The sequence below is a fragment of the Salvelinus fontinalis genome, chromosome 2, assembly GCF_029448725.1.
Source record: "Salvelinus fontinalis isolate EN_2023a chromosome 2, ASM2944872v1, whole genome shotgun sequence".
NCBI lineage: Eukaryota > Metazoa > Chordata > Actinopteri > Salmoniformes > Salmonidae > Salvelinus > Salvelinus fontinalis.
In genome coordinates, this window is record NC_074666.1 from 56,449,968 (window position 1) to 56,465,892 (window position 15,925).

At 40.8% G+C, this 15,925-nt stretch overlaps 1 protein-coding gene across 13 annotated transcripts in view; it reads left to right on the forward strand.

The window, feature by feature from the left end:
• The window catches only part of LOC129821658 (actin-binding LIM protein 3-like), a 105,765-nt gene that overhangs the window by 79,348 nt on the left and 10,492 nt on the right, over positions 1-15,925 (forward strand). For 5 of the 13 annotated variants that reach the window (XR_008754395.1, XM_055879259.1, XM_055879265.1 and 2 more), the window contains 3 exons: positions 14-112; positions 1,191-1,241; positions 4,773-4,907. Coding sequence is in view for 12 of the 13 variants with exons in the window: in XM_055879259.1 (XP_055735234.1) it covers positions 14-112; positions 1,191-1,241; positions 4,773-4,907 (285 nt within the window). In the remaining variant the exon portion in view is untranslated. The remainder of the gene's footprint in view (positions 1-13; positions 113-1,190; positions 1,242-4,772; positions 4,908-15,925) is intronic. The other 8 variants (XM_055879271.1, XM_055879312.1, XM_055879279.1 and 5 more) reach the window with 6 other exon arrangements.

Sequence of the window (15,925 nt, forward strand, 5' to 3'; positions counted from 1 at the left end):
TGACTGTCTGCAGGCACTGAGAGTGGCAGGAGCTCACCCTATTACAGTCATCTTGATGCCAGACCTGCCACGCACGCCGCCTACCAAGCCCCCAAGCATTTCCATGTGCCAGGTAGGCCTCTGGTTTTCCTGTCCTTCACACCCATCCTCCTCCTCTTCCTCCAGACTGTCCTCTACTGAAGTCAGACCTACACGTTTTTTCAAAGGTCACAATATGGGGACATGTTATAGCCTACTTACTTCATTACCCCAACCTCAACTGACTGTGTGTATTACCATGTCTCCCTGCATCGCTCATTTGCAATGTCACCCTCACCCCATCAACCATGGCCGTTATTCAGACTTAATCGCTTCATCACAGGTTGTATGGCTTTATTACCCTGTGTTATCTGTCAGTAGCGGAGCAGTAGCTCTTCCTCTTCTATTCTCTGTACCGAGCATCTATTGTAATCAGACGCTGTGGCCGTCCCCTTCCATCTGTTGATGCTGTGTATAATTTGCCTATGTACATGCACAGCAGCAGCCATTATACACTCATCTGTCGTCTGTTTTACTGATGGCGCCACTTTTATCTCAGCCGCCTTACTCACGCTGTGCCATGTGTTGACGCGTCAATTTCCAGCTGAGCTAAGGGTTTCTGTGTGGAGGGAAAGACAGTGAATACATAAAACAACCTTGGTTTATGAGTCAGCAGACAGACAGACAGAGAGACAGAGTGAGATGTTTGTTAAGGATCCAACATGTGAAAGAGATATAACAGGCTCTGTAGGTGAAGAGTGCCCTACTCTGGGGGTTGTCTGTTCTCTACTCTGTCCAGACAAGGATGGCAAATGTTTGGCAAAAAGTGCTATTTATTTCATATATAGGATGCATTTTTCAAAATAAAAGTCTACAGTACAACTTCTAACAACTTTAACACCTACAACACTTTCCTCTTCTACCATGAACCATGGCAGGTAGCCTAGAGGTTAGGCCAGTAACCGAAAGGTTGCTGGTTTGAATACCCGAGCTGACAAGGTGAAAAATCTGTTGATTTACCCTTGAGCAAGGCACTTAACCCTCATTTGCTCCATACTACTATGGCTGACCGTGTTAAAAAACACATTTTACTGCACCTCCCCCCCTCTTCTCTTTTTCCCTTTTCTCTTTTCACTGTTTCATTTCCTCTCTCTCTCATTTTGTGTCCTCAGCCACAGGCGAGCCCAACATCTACAGGAAACCTCCCATCTATAAGAGACATGGTATATGTGTGGGGCTGCCTGTCATGAGGCACGGCTCCTCTCTGTTTAGAGACGTTGTCTGTGGTGTGTTTCAGCTGTGATTGATGTGTGTGTTGTGTGTGTGTCCCAACAAAACCCCACATCTGAATGTATCAGCCTCTTACAACAATAATCAAGCTTAAACATTAACCACCATCAATGGTAGCTACCTGATTGGAAGCAAAAAAGAGTCTGAGAGGATGGAATGCTATTGGCCATATTTATCTTCCATAATATCAGATTGATTTGATAACCACGGATCTAATCTGATATGATACCTATTAACCCTCCTGTTGTGTTCATTTCATGTTAATTCATTCTGTGTTCCCGGTTCAAAATGACCACCCCATTATAGCTGATTATAAATCCATAAGAATACATATATTATCACCGAATGTTGTGTTAGATGTTTTTATCAACTTAAGTTCTTGTGAACATTACAAGTTTTGAACTTCTATTTGCTATTGATGGCCTGTTGGCCTCATTGACCTGAGCTCATACAACTCGATTTTGAGTAGAAAAAAGCGTAATGGATGGATTATTTTGACTATAACAAATACTCAGATGAAACATATTGTGCTATTTATCACAGACTACTTTGTGTCAAAGTTTAACAAGGACTCTCTCCTCCTCAACAGTGTCATGATCAAAGATATGATCAAGAGCCTCACATACAGTATATTGTTTAGTCATTGTGCTACCACAGAATGAATTGTGAGCAAGGCCTCAAAAAAGCTTTATATACCAGAGCTGCGAGAAAAGCTCTATATATTATTGAAACAATGTTGCGATTGTTTATGAGAATGCCAAGATGTGTGGTTCCCATGGGGGAAAGATTATATTGGGGAAAGGTTCCTGTGGGGGTTGCCATGGAAGCCAAGAAGGGAGTGAGGTGTGTGTGTGTGTGTGTGTGTGTGTGTGTGTGTGTGTGTGTGTGTGTGTGTGTGTGTGTGTGTGTGTGTGTGTGTGTGTGTGTGTGTGTGTGTGTGTGTGTGTGTGTGTGTGTGTGTGTGTGTGTGTGTGTGTGTGTGTGTGTGTGTGTGTGTGTGTGCTCAAACACATGCATGTGTGGGTCTGGGAGAGGAAGTGTGTCCGTCTGATGAATGGGCATGTGCCTGAACTCAATTTTATACACTAATTGTAGTCTCACCCATTCATTTCTAATGACCGGGAACGCCACATGTGTAAAAAAGTTAAATAAAACACCCAAAATGTAATGAAAATCATCCAAATGTATTTTGTGTGTTCAGATGCCCTGTGTGGACAAAGTCATGGAACCTTATGACAATCAGATTGATTAAATGAGCTACATTTTTTTCAGAGAGAACACAGCAGGAGGGTTAAAACACAGTGCTGAGGCTCTACGTCCTAGTTTTAAGCTGGCTAACTGTTTCTGTAATACTGTATATACTTTGCACGCTATTAACCAACTTGAACAGAGTGCACCTCAACCTAACTCCCACCACGGTTAACTGAGACGGAACCGGCTGATCCTGTGTCATGGATTCACTGGGTTTATTAGTGAGACTTGTCTTGCATGACCTCAATGCGTTATGCTAGCGCTCGTGCATTATGTCAAACTGCTGTTGGCAAGAAAGAAGTATCAATACTCCTTCCTTTTTTTGCTAATATTTTGAACGAAATTGTATTTTAATGGCCCAGTAATGGCAGCAATTTTTTTTTTTTTACGTACTTTTTTTTCATTTGTGGTGTGACTGTGAATATCATTTCTGTCTCTTGTGCTACAGTATGTGATGCACGGTCATTTTAGCTCTAGACTTCAGAGATACTCAGTTTCCCTATTTCATGGCTAAGTAGTTGTGCATGTCATTAGGCTGTGTTGCTCACCATAAGAGTATATACTGTATATGTGTCACGGTCTCTTTGTACTGTTCACTGTCCTGTACGGTTGTGTACGTTACAGACTCATGGTGTTTCTCTGTTAAGATACAGTAGCATCAAACATACCACAGAGACATAGATAATATGCTTCAGCATTAATATAGCCTACAGTAATTATTTGCACATAAACCCATTGCTCCCAAGTTGTTGCGCTAGTAAAGATCCCCTCTCAACAGATACTATCACATTAGACATTGAGGCAACAAAAAAAATATGTCCTTCCTACTACTCTGAAAAAGCACATCATATTGAGCAGCACAATCTCATTGTTCACTGAGAGGAAAGACGGTTTGAACGCGTTCCCATTTCCCCTTTCAAACACCAGAGAGAGGAGGAGAAACAGAGCAGAAATGATCTCTTTCATTCATAATACATTCAAGGGGATGTCACATCTCTGGATACAAGCAATAGGGATACACTCAGGCTGTCGTATACGCACAGGCTCATAATAGCACTATGGATCACAACAGTGTGTAGACCACACTACCAACACACCTAACACAAGTATAATATGTTGAGAATGAGAAACCTGCCTTAGGCCAAGGGCTACCACTTCCACAGCCCCTTGTGATCCAGCCTGGGCTCATTGTCCAACCTGTTTTCCAACCTGATTCTGAATTCCATCAGCACACGCAGCTTCCTGACTGACTCGGTGCTCCTGTCCTCCAATAGTCATTGCCGCCTTATGATTTGCAATGCAATCGTCTCATGCTGGAATCCCACCAGAACCCGTGCAGAGGTAGCTAGAAAATGATAGAAATCATTGCGAGCAGAGTGGTCATCTATCAACAGAGAGGTGGACAGAGGTACGATGAGTTGACATCAGGCGCTGAGTTGCAGGACTTGACAGGCTTCCTTCCGCGGTCCACCTAGTAATTTATGACAGGGGGGGGGGGGGGGGGGGGGGGTCTGTGTGTGTCTGTGTGTGTGGTTTTACCTGTGGCCTGTAATGCACATAACTGTTTGCTTAATCCACATGGAGGGTAACAGTGTTAACTTTGCTAGAGAGAGTTTTACAAGTTTCCTTGTCTGTTTAAACCCTAGTGCGTAGAACTTCACATGGTTAACCTCCATGTGCGTAGAAGATCTGTTTGGTCCTTTATTTTTTCTCTATGTGGATAATATAATCTTCCTTCTTTTCACTCTCCCTCTCCCTTTATCCTGCTTTACTGTCCTTGGTCAACTCTCCTCTTTGTAAGTACCTGGGCCAGTCTATCCATCTGCAGTCTATCTTTATCTGAACACTTACCAGTGCCTCAGACACAGTATTATTTGTGGTTAATATTGGCATCTCTGTCCTTATTTACCTCCCCTCTCCCCCTCGCTCTATCTTTCCCTCTGTCGTCCATGGCCTTGAGTTTCATCTTGCTGTGTATTAATTAGCTCATTAACCTGAGTGATCTTTTGTCACTCCTCTTAGAGACTAACTAGACTGCCTGCCTTCCCACCACATCTCTGACTGCCTCACTCAGTCTGCATTACTGTAAGACCTAAACAAACAGGCTAGACACAGTCATTACCGAGAGAGGAATACTGTTTTCTCTCAGGCAGGCTGTCATTGAGGGTGTGTGTGTGTGTGTGTTTTCACCTCATCACGTTCTCTCCCTACAGATGATTCTGACTACTCAGCCACGAAGAGTAAAACCAGCGAGGACATCCTCCAGACCTCCCAGTTTCCCGACTCGTATTCTCCTGACCACTACCACCAGCAGTCTAACTACTACCCCTACACTCCCTCTCCCAAAGGTACTGCTTCCGGAGGACCAAGAGCACTCACTGTTGGCTAAATGGGTTACTGAGAAATTGACTGATGTATATCGATCAAGTTGTTAGATATTTAAAGAGAGCACGTCTTGGTCATAGATTTCCTGTGTCATTTCAACTCTCAACTCGTATATCTTACGGTAACCAGGTTTCCATCCAACTTTTTTATGTGAGTAAAGTACGTCGGATTAAAAAAAAAATCACGACCGGCCTGATGGAAACAGCTAATTTGTCGATAAACTTTCCGAATGTCGACTAAACAAAATACGCTAAACAAGGTGGGATCTTTTTTTTGTCTGTAAAATTAATACTGCGAGAAATGGCAGTGGGAACACCTTTATGCTCAAATATTGAGAGAATAACCTTCATATTGAAGTAGAATTGGAATCACCTGTTGTGTGGTCGTCCCACTAACGACTTAGGAAAGCTGGCAGTTTATTACACCACAGCTGAAATAAATTATGATGAACTTCACAGGGTGGTGAATGTGCACGGTGATATGGTTGATGCTCCTTTCCCATAAATATTGAGGGTGACATGATGATTGATGCTTGGCTGGTGTTTGACAAGTAAAAGGAATCTCTTTTGTCCATAATAATCTCATCATGTAGGCTATATCTGTGAGCTGTTGGCTAGAGCACACGTGTCAAGACCAGAGTGGGCACAATCACTATATAACAAAGCAAATTTTATTTGTCACATGCTTCATAAACAACAGGTGTAGACTAACAGAGAAATGCTTACTTACGGCCCTTGTCAACAATACAGAGAGATAAAAAAGAGACAGTAGAAACATTTGAGTAATAACACGAGGAATAAATAGAAAAATAATAACACAAGGGATAAATGCACAATGAGTAACGATATCTTGGCTATACAGTACATTCGGAAAGTATTCAGACCCCTTGACTTTTTCCACATTTACGTTACAGCCTTATTCTAAAATCCAAAATTTTCCCTCATCAATCTACACACAATACCCCATAATGACAAAGAAAAAACGGGTTTATCTGAAATGTCACATTTACATAAGTATTCAGACCCTTTACCCAGTACTTTGTTGAAGAACCTATTGGCAGCGATTACAGCCTCAAGTTTTCTTGGATATGACGTTACATGCTTGGCACACCTGTATTTGGGGAGTTTTTCCCATTCCTCTCAAACTCTGTCAGGTTGGATGGGGAGCGTTGCTGCACAGCTAATTTCAGGTCTCTCCAGAGATGTTCAATCGGGTTCAAGTCCGGGCTCTGGCTGGACCACTCAAGGACATTCAGAAACTTGTCCCGAAGCCTCTCCTGTGTTGTCTTGGCTGTGTGCTTAGGGTCGTTGTCCTGTTGGAAGGCAAACCTTTGCCCCAGTCTGAGGTCCTGAGCACTCTGGAGAATGTTTTCATCAAGGATCTCTTTATACTTTGCTCCTTTCATATTTGCCTTGATCCTAACTAGTCTCCCAGTCCCTGCCACTGAAAAACCCACAGCATGATGCTGCCACCATCATTCTTCACCATAGGGATGGTGCCAGGTTTCCTCCAGATGTGACGCCTGGCATTCAGTCCAAAGAGTTCAATCTTGGTTTCATCAGACCAGAGAATCTTGTTTCTCATGGTCTGAGAGTCCTTTAGGTGCCTTTTGGCAAACTCCAAGCGCGATGTCATGTGCCTTTTACTGAGGAGTGGCTTCCGTCTGGCTTCTCTATCATAAAGGACTGATTGGTGGAGTTCTGCAGAGATGGTTGTCCTTCTGGAAGGTTCTCCCATCTCCACAGAGGAACTCTGGAGCTCTGTCAGAGTGACCATCGGGTTATTGGTTGTCACGCCCTGACCGTAGAGATCTTTTTTTGTCTCTATTTTTGTTTGGTCAGGGTGTGATTTGGGTGGGCATTCTATGTTATTTTTTCTATGTTTTGTATTTCTTTGTTTTGGCCGGGTATGGTTCTCAATCAGGGACAGCTGTCTATCGTTGTCTCTGATTGGGAACCATACTTAGGTAGCTTTTTCCCACATGGTTTTTGGTGGGTAGTTCATTTCTGTTTAGTGTTTTCACCTTACAGGACTGTTTCAGTTATTCTCTTGTTTATTTTTTTTATAGTGTTCAGTTAATAAAACAAGCATGAACACTTACCACGCTGCGCTTTGGTCCGATGATTCCTCTTCTTCAGATGACGAATACCGTTACATTGGTCACCTCCCTGACTAAGGCCCTTCTCCCCGATTGCTCAGTTTGGCCAGGCGGCCAGCTCTAGGAAGAGTCTTGGTGGTTCCAAACTTGTCCATTTCAGAATGATGGAGGCCACTGTGTTCTTGGGGGATCTTCAATGCTGCAGACATTTGTCAGTACCCTTCCCCAGATCTGTGCCTTGACACAATCCTGTCTCGAGCTCTACGGACAATTCCTTCGACCTCATGGCTTGGTTTCTGCTCTGACATGCACTGTCAACTGCGGGACCTTATATAGACAGGTGTGTTCCTTTCCAAATCATGTCCAATCACCGCAGGTGGACTCCAATTAAGTTGTAAAAACATCTCAAGGATGATCAATGGAACTGGATGCACCTGAGCTCAATTTCTAGTCACATAGCAAAGGGTCTGAATACTTATGTAAGGCATTTCAGTTTTTTATTTAAAAAAATAATAATAACTGCTTTTGCTTTGTCATTATGGGGTAATGTGTGTATTTTTTAAAGCAATTTTAGATTAAGGCTGTAACAAGAAATTGTGGAAAAAGTCAAGAGGTCTGAATACTTCCCGAAGGTATTGTATACACGGGGTACCAGTATTGAGTCGAGGTAGATATGTGCACTACCGTTCAAGTACATTAGAGTGTCTAGTTTGAGAAACAGACGCCTCACAAGTCCTCAGTTAGCAGCTTCATTAAATAGTAACCGCAAAACACCAGTCTCAACATCAACAGTGAAGAGGATGCTGACCTTCTCGGCAGAGTTGCAAAGAAAAATACATATCTCAGACTGGCCAATGAAAAGATTAAGATGTGCAAAAGAACACAGACACTGGACAGAGGAACTCTGCCTAGAGGGCCAGCATCCCGGAATCGCCTCTTCACTGTTGACGTTGAGACTAGTGTTTTGCGGGTACTATTTAATGAAGCTGCCAGTTGAGGACTTGTGAGGCGTCTGTTTCTCAAACTAGACACTAATGTACTTGTCCTCTTGCTCAGTTGTGCATCTGGGCCTCACACTCCTCTTTCTATTCTGGTTGGAGCCAGTTTGCGCTGTTCTGTGAAGGGAGTAGTACACAGTGTTGTACGAGATCTTCAGTTTCTTGGCAATTTCTCGCACTGAATAGCCTTCCTTTCTCAGAACAAGAATAAACTGAGTTTCAGAAGAAAGGTCTCTGTTTCTGGCCATTTTGAGCCCGTAATCAAACCCACAAATGCTGATGCTCCAGATACTCAACTAGTTTAAAGAAGGTCAGTTTTATTTATTTTCTGCTGTGCTAACATAATTGCAAAAGTGTTTTCTAATGATCACTTAGCCTTTAAAAACGATAAACTTGGATTAGCTAACACAACGTGCCATTGGAACACAGGAGTGATGGTTGCTGATAATGGGCCTCTGTACGCCTATGTAGATATTCCATTAAAAATCAGCCATTTCCAGCTACAATAGTCATTTACAACATTAACAATGTCTACACTGTATTTCTGATCAATTTATGTTATTTTAATGTACAAAAAAAGTTTTTTTTCTTTCAAAAACAAGGATATTTCTAAGTGACCCCAAACTTTTGAACGGTAGTGTACACGGTGTACACGGTGAAACACGCTGCTGCTTCTTTATGGGATCAAACTCTTTCAAAACATTTTTAATTTAAACGTTTTTAAAGTTTGAAACATAGATCAGCCGTTAAATGGACCACATACCTCTTGAAGTTGGACGTCTGGAGTCCCGTGTAGAATTCTTAGAATCTGGGAGAATAGGCGCAGCCAAAACAAAGTTCGACCCAGACATGTCTATCATAGTGGCATGTCTGCCAGCTGATGAAAACGAGGACCTAATCTCCAAAGTGAACCAGTTGATATCGGTAGGCCTAGGCTTCGAAACAGAGGTGACTGCAGTTGAGAGGATGCGGGAGAGAGGTAAAGGTCCCGGGGTTGTGAAGGTGGAGTGTCGGTCCGTGAAGGAGAAAGTGGCTCTGTTACGGAAAAAAACTGCGAGACCATCGTGATTATAACAGTCTTCCTTTGATCAGCCAAGTCCCACACCGATCGCCTTATAGAACTGAACTTCAAGACGCTTCTGAGAGAAATACAAGGAGGAAAGGACTCTTTTGTCACGGGAAGCGGAAGGGTCATGAAACGAGATCAACCAGAGGGACAACCCGGACAAGGACATGGGGGTGGACAGACCTACTACATACTGAGGGGCTTTCCATCCCCTATGAGATTCGATTTCAATAGCACATTGGAATGTTAACGGATGGACTACCTTGAACAATAAATTACGAATAACAATACTAAAATCCTTAAACCCAGACATTATCTCAATAAATGAAATGCATTTGCGTCGGAAAGAAACTGTTGATATTGAAGGGTATGTATCGTACGGTCACAACAGCAACACTCACAGGAAAGCCCCCAGGGATTCCGGGGGAGTGGGAATATGTGTAAAGTCTGATATGATGAAAGCATATCAAATTGAAATGATCGATAAAGCCATAGAAGGAATTATTGGTTTGCGTTTTGAACACAGGGAGTCAGATTATTGCTTTGTTGTGTTTTCATGCTATTTGCCACCTGAACAGTCCGCATCGGATAGAGATGCATCCTCCTTCTGTAGTCATTTGTTAAGTCAAGTATAACTATATACAGAAGCAGATGCTATTTGCATATGTGGGGATCTTAATTAACAGTCGAATTGGGAGGTTAGATGACTATATAAATGATATTGATGATATTCCATTGCGTGTTGCTTTGGATGACTTTGTTAATCATCATGGAGAAACCCTATTAGAATTCCTTCCGGACTCTAAAATGTCATTAATGGAAGGATATGCCCCTTAAGCGATAACTTTACATCCATATCTGGCAACGCTGTGGTGGACTATATACAGTAGTTACCCTCCACGACTGTCTAGAAACTTGTTTGGAATTTAAGGTGTTGGTTGAAGAATGCGGATGTTTCAACCTAATTGGAGAAAAAAAGTAGACTTCCTGATCATTCAATTTTATTTATGATATTTTCTGTTGGTCACTAACTTCACTGAACCAGGTACTAATGTGCATCACATGGGGCAAAAGATATATACCCCGCATAGGCCTAAATGTAAGAAAATAAATGTGCCACATTACTTTCTATGTTCTGAAATTGTCACGCCCTGGCCTTAGTTATCTTTGTTTTCTTTATTATTTTAATTAGGTCAGGGTGTGACATGGGGGAAGTATATGTTTTGTATTGTCTAGGGGTTTTGTATGTTTATGGGGCAATGTTTAGTCTAGGTGTATGTATGTCTATGGTTGCCTAGATTGGTTCTCAATTAGAGACAGCTGTCTATCGTTGTCTCTGATTGGGAGCCATATTTAGGCAACCATATTCATTAAGTAGTTTGTGGGTGATTGTCTATGTCTATGTGTAAGTTGCCTGTGTCTGCACTTGTCATTATTATAGCTTCACGTTCTTCGGTTTGTTGTTTTGTTTAGTTTGTAAGTGTTCTTCGTCTTCGTTGATTAAATATGTGTTCATTTCACGCTGCGCCTTGGTCCTCCTCTCTTTCACGTAATGACGATCGTGACAGAAATGGCATGTAGAGCTCTGGTGGAACTCATTGAAACTCTGCAAAGATGCCAAGAAATATTTGATTTAGATGTGTGGTATGAAAAATTTGGCGAATAAAGAATACACCCCCATTTCCAGGAAAGTTTACAAGCCGAACAAGCCTTATTGGAATGACGAGTTAAGGGATCTATGGTCAGTAATGTGCAAGGCTAAGTACTTATTTTTACAGTGTAAAGATAGAACTATAAGAGAACATTTTAGGAAGGAATTGAAGAAAAAACATCAAGTGTTTGATAAAAGACTGTGCGTATTCAAACAGAGATATCAGAGTGGGCAGTTATTGCACCTTGAGGAGATACGGATAAGAAATCCTCAACCATTTTGGAGCCAAATAAACAAGTTAGGACCAAAACCCATAAGAAAATTCCATTGGAAGTCAGGGAATAGCAGGGGGGACTGAACTCTGATATTACACAGGTACTTAAGTAGTGGGAGAAGTGGTTTGCTAGTTGGTTCTCAGGTAACAAAAAAGTAGGAAATTATGAGGAAGAATTTTATAAAGACATATGTTCCCTGAGAACTAAAATGGAAAATACAATGTTAGAACCCTCTTATATATGTAACAAATACTTAAATGAGGAGCTGTTTGTGGCAGAATATCAGAAAAAAAAAATGGGAAAGCGTTTGGCATTGATGAACTGCCTAATGAGGTTTTAAAATCCCCTAAATTAATTGACGTCCTATACGATTTGCTCCAAATATGTTTTGAGTACAGTATACTGCCATCCATTTGGTATAAGTCTATAGTGATTACCATTCCCAAATCTTCAAGAAATTACCTGAGAGTGCCACTGAACTACAGAGACATACATTTATTAAGTACGGTTTATAAATTATATTCATCCTCCTCAACAATAGGCTAATGACCTTTTTGGAGGATCGAAACATGCTGGTGGAAGAACAAAATGGTTTTCGTAAATCCAGAGCCTGTATAGATAATATGTTCTTGGTCTGTACAATACTCAGAAATAGATTACGTGAAGAGAATCCTACTTTTGCGTGTTTCATTGATTTCCAGAAAGCGTTTGATTTTGGAAATAGGGATTTCTTTAGCCTATAGTTTGTTAAAGACAGAGATTGATGGGACATTTTATCATGCAAACCAGTCTCTTTACAAAGTACCAATTGCTTGTGTGCGTGTTAATGAATAACGTACAGATTGGTTTCAAAACACTCTCCGGTGTAAAACACCTTATCACCAACTTTATTTGCTATGTTTATAAATGACTTGGCAAAATAAAGTAAACAGTTAAATATTGGAGTAAGATAAGATGATGAAATGCTAAGTATGAAATGCTTTTATATGCTGATGATATTATTTTGATGGCAGAAACCGAACAAGACCTGCAGAACATGTTATTATGTGCTGTCAATTGGTGTATAAGATGATCATGATCAACCAGACAAAAACACGGATAATGACTTTTAGAAAACCAGGTACTAAGAGAAATGTTTTTCAGTTTTGTTTTTGGTGAAGATTGTGATTTACCCGATTTATTTGATATTAATAGTTAACGATTATTTACTTAACAAATAGTAGGACATTTCTGTTCTGTTTAATTCTGTATTTCTGTAAAGGGATGGTTTCCACTCTAGCTTCCTGCAGTTAGTCTGGGCGTAATGGTCAAGGAAATGGGTTTTGCTAGAGATAGCTTGAGCTGACAATGACTTGGTGATAAAAACCTAAAGCTGGCATTCCATACACAAGATGTGGTGTCTGTGACCCGGGATAGAGATAGCCTGGAAGAGTTTAGAACAATCCCTCATTGTCTCATTTTCCTGGCATCTGGGAAACTAAGCCGGGTTGGGGGTAAAACATCCCATGGAGATAACCAGGAGATGGACCAACGTGGCTTATGAGAGGGGTGGAACCAGCCCCGACTAAGCATTTTAGGTCCTATATAAGATCTCTGTTTTTTCATTATCAGTTAGTCAAGACTGTTGGGTTGACTAGTCTCATTATTGCAATAATGAATCGATATTGAATAAAGATGATTGTTTGAAGAAATGATAAAGTCTCCCTCACTTGATTAGAATATTCCACGACAAGACATTCTTGAGTTTACTAGCTATTATAAATATTTGGGTATTTTTATTGATGAAAAACAAAAACACTCAAAGATATTGGTTATGCTACGTATTCCAAACTGTATCAGACATGCGTGTGTCCTGTTCTTGACTATTCAGCAGGAGTGTGGGGTGCTAAGAGGTATTTTAAAAACGAACATGTTCATAGCAGAGCAGTACGTTACTTTCTGTTGTCCACAAGTTTGCACCTATACTTGCAATAACTGTGGATATGGGCTGGGAACCCTGTGAGGTGAGATGGAAGGTGTGTAGGGTGAGACTTTGGAACAGACTGTTGGATATGTCAACTTCCAGAAATACTAATAATGTATCCATAAGGGATCTATCCATAGGGGGAGCCTGGGCAACTGAAATGGCTGACCTTTTTCAACAGTCTGACTGTGAACATCTGTATGAAAACCAAATTAAGGGAGACATAGATATGATTTTAAAAACAACTGTTGATGCAATATGAAAAAAATGGGTGGAGGAGATTAATCATGAACCCAAATTGACAACCTTTTGTTTGATTAAGGGTGCATTTGTGTGTGAGAGATATATGTTTAACCTACCTAAAAACAAGAGATTGCTATGTGCACAGGTAAGATCAGGGCTATTGCCTCTGTGTATTGTGGTGAAATGGAAGTGGAAAGACTATGCAACTATTGTGACCTCGACGAAATAGAGAATGAAACTAATTTGAACCTCTATTGCCCTTTCTTCCACGATATACGCTTGCTCTTATTCTAGAAAGCACACCAGATATACCCTAGCATTATGTGGCTGAGTAATAAAGAGAAACGGAAATGTTTTTTGTCCATTGTGTATTTCCGTTTGCAGAATATTTAGTTAAAGCCTGGAATAAAAGAAAAAGGGCTACCTATAATTAGATTGTAAAAATATTTAGCTCTTATGTGGTAATTGGCACATGTGTACAGTTAAAGTCAGAAATTTACATACACCTTAGCCAAATACAATTAAACTCCGTTTTCAAAACTCCTGACATTTAATCTTAGTAAAAATGTCCTGTCTTAGGTCAGTTAGGATCACCATTTTATTTAAAAAAAATTGAAATGTCAGAATAATAGTTGAGAGAATGATTTATTTCAGCTTGTATTTCTTTCATCACATTCCCAGTGGGTCAGAAGTTTACATACACTCAATTAGTATTTGGCAGCATTGCCTTTAACTTGTTTAACTTGGGTCAAACGTTTCGGGTAGCCTTCCACAAGCTTCCCACAATAAGTTGGGTGAATTTTGGCCCATTCCTCTTGAGCTGATGGAACTGAGTCAGGTTTGTAGGCCTCCTTGCTCGCACATGCTTTTTCAGTTCTGCCCACATATTTACTATAGGATTGAGGTCAGGACTTTGTGATGGCCACTCCAATACCTTGACTTTGTTGTCCTTAAGCCATTTTGCCACAACTTTGGAAGTCTGTTTGGGGTCATTGTCTATTTGGAAGACCCATTTGCGACCAAGCTTTAACTTCCTGACTGACGTCTTGAGATGTTGCTTCAATATATCCTCATCATTTTCCTTCCTCATGACGCCATCTATTTTGTGAAGTGCATTTCTCCAAAAAGTACGATCTTTGTCCACATGTGCAAACCGTAGTCTGGCTTTTTTATGTCGGTTTTGGGGCAGTGGCTTCTTCCTTGCTGAGAGGCCTTTCAAGTTATGTCGTCATAGGACTCGTTTTACTGTGGATACTTTTATACCTGTTTCCTCCAGCATCTTCACAAGGTCCTTTGCTGTTGTTCTGGGATTGATTTGCACTTTTCGCACCAAAGTACGTTCATCTCTAGGAGATAGAACGCGTCTCCTTCCTGAGCGGTATGATGGCTGTGTGTTTATACTTGCATACTATTGTTTGTACAGATGAACGTGGTACCTTCAGACATTTGGAAATTGCTCCCAAGGATGAACCAGACATGTGGAGGTCTACAATTGTGGAGGTCTTGGCTGATTTCTTTTGATTTTCCCATGATGTCAAGCAAAGAGGCAGTGAGTTTGAAGGTAGGCCTTGAAATACATCCACAGGTACACCTCCAATTGACTCAAATGATGTCAATTATCAGACGCTTCTAAAGCCATGACATAATTTTCTGGAATTTTCCAAGCTGTTTAAAGGCACATAAAGGCACAGTCAACTTAGGGTATGTAAACTTCTGACCCACTAGAATTGTGATACAGTGAATTATAAGTGAAATAATCTGTCTGTAAACAAAAATGACTTGTATCATGCAGAAAGTAGATGTCCTAACCGACTTGCCAAAACTATAGTTTGTTAACAAAACATTTGGGGAGTGGTGGAAAATTGAGGTTTAATGACTCCAACCTAAGTGTATGTAAACTTCCGACTTCAACTGTATATAGATTCTGTATAGGCTTGTCTTCCATATGAATCTTCTCTTTGTGCCAGACTGGGTTGAAATGCCTTCTCTGTCTTTTTTTCTGTATTTATTTATCTGTATATGTTATGTATGTATGTATGTATGTATGTATGTATGTATGTATGTATGTACGTATGTATGTATCTGTATGTATATTTTTTTATATTATGCTCTAGGGATATAATTATTATTTCGATAACCTTATTTACTATTATGTATTGATTTGTACCTTACATTTTTTCACTCTTAATCCGATGTGCAATGCAGAGAACACCAGAAGAAGAATTATAATTGAATTACCACTGTGAATTATTGTAATTTTGTTTATGTGTCAATTAATCCCATAAGGGATGGGTTGCCAATTTGGGATTAACAGCAGTGTATTTGATGAGTCAAAAGAGATCCAAAAGGGTCAATGCAGAGAATCCGGGTAGCTATTGGTTAACTATTTTGGGGGAGGAAGCTGTTCAGGGTCCTGTTGGTTCTCTACCCTCTGTAGCGCCTTGCGGTCGGATGCCAAACAGTTGCAATACCAAGCAGTGATGATGAAGCATGTCAAGATGCTCTCAATGGTGCAGCTGTAGAACTTTGTAAGGATCTGAGGGCCCATGACAAATCTTTTCAGCCTCCTTATGTGCAAGAGGCGTTGCCGTGCCCTCTTCACGACTGTGTTGATGTGTGTGGACCGTGATAGTTCCTTAGTGATGTGGACATAGAGGAACTTGAAGGGTGCGTGCTCGGCCCTACGT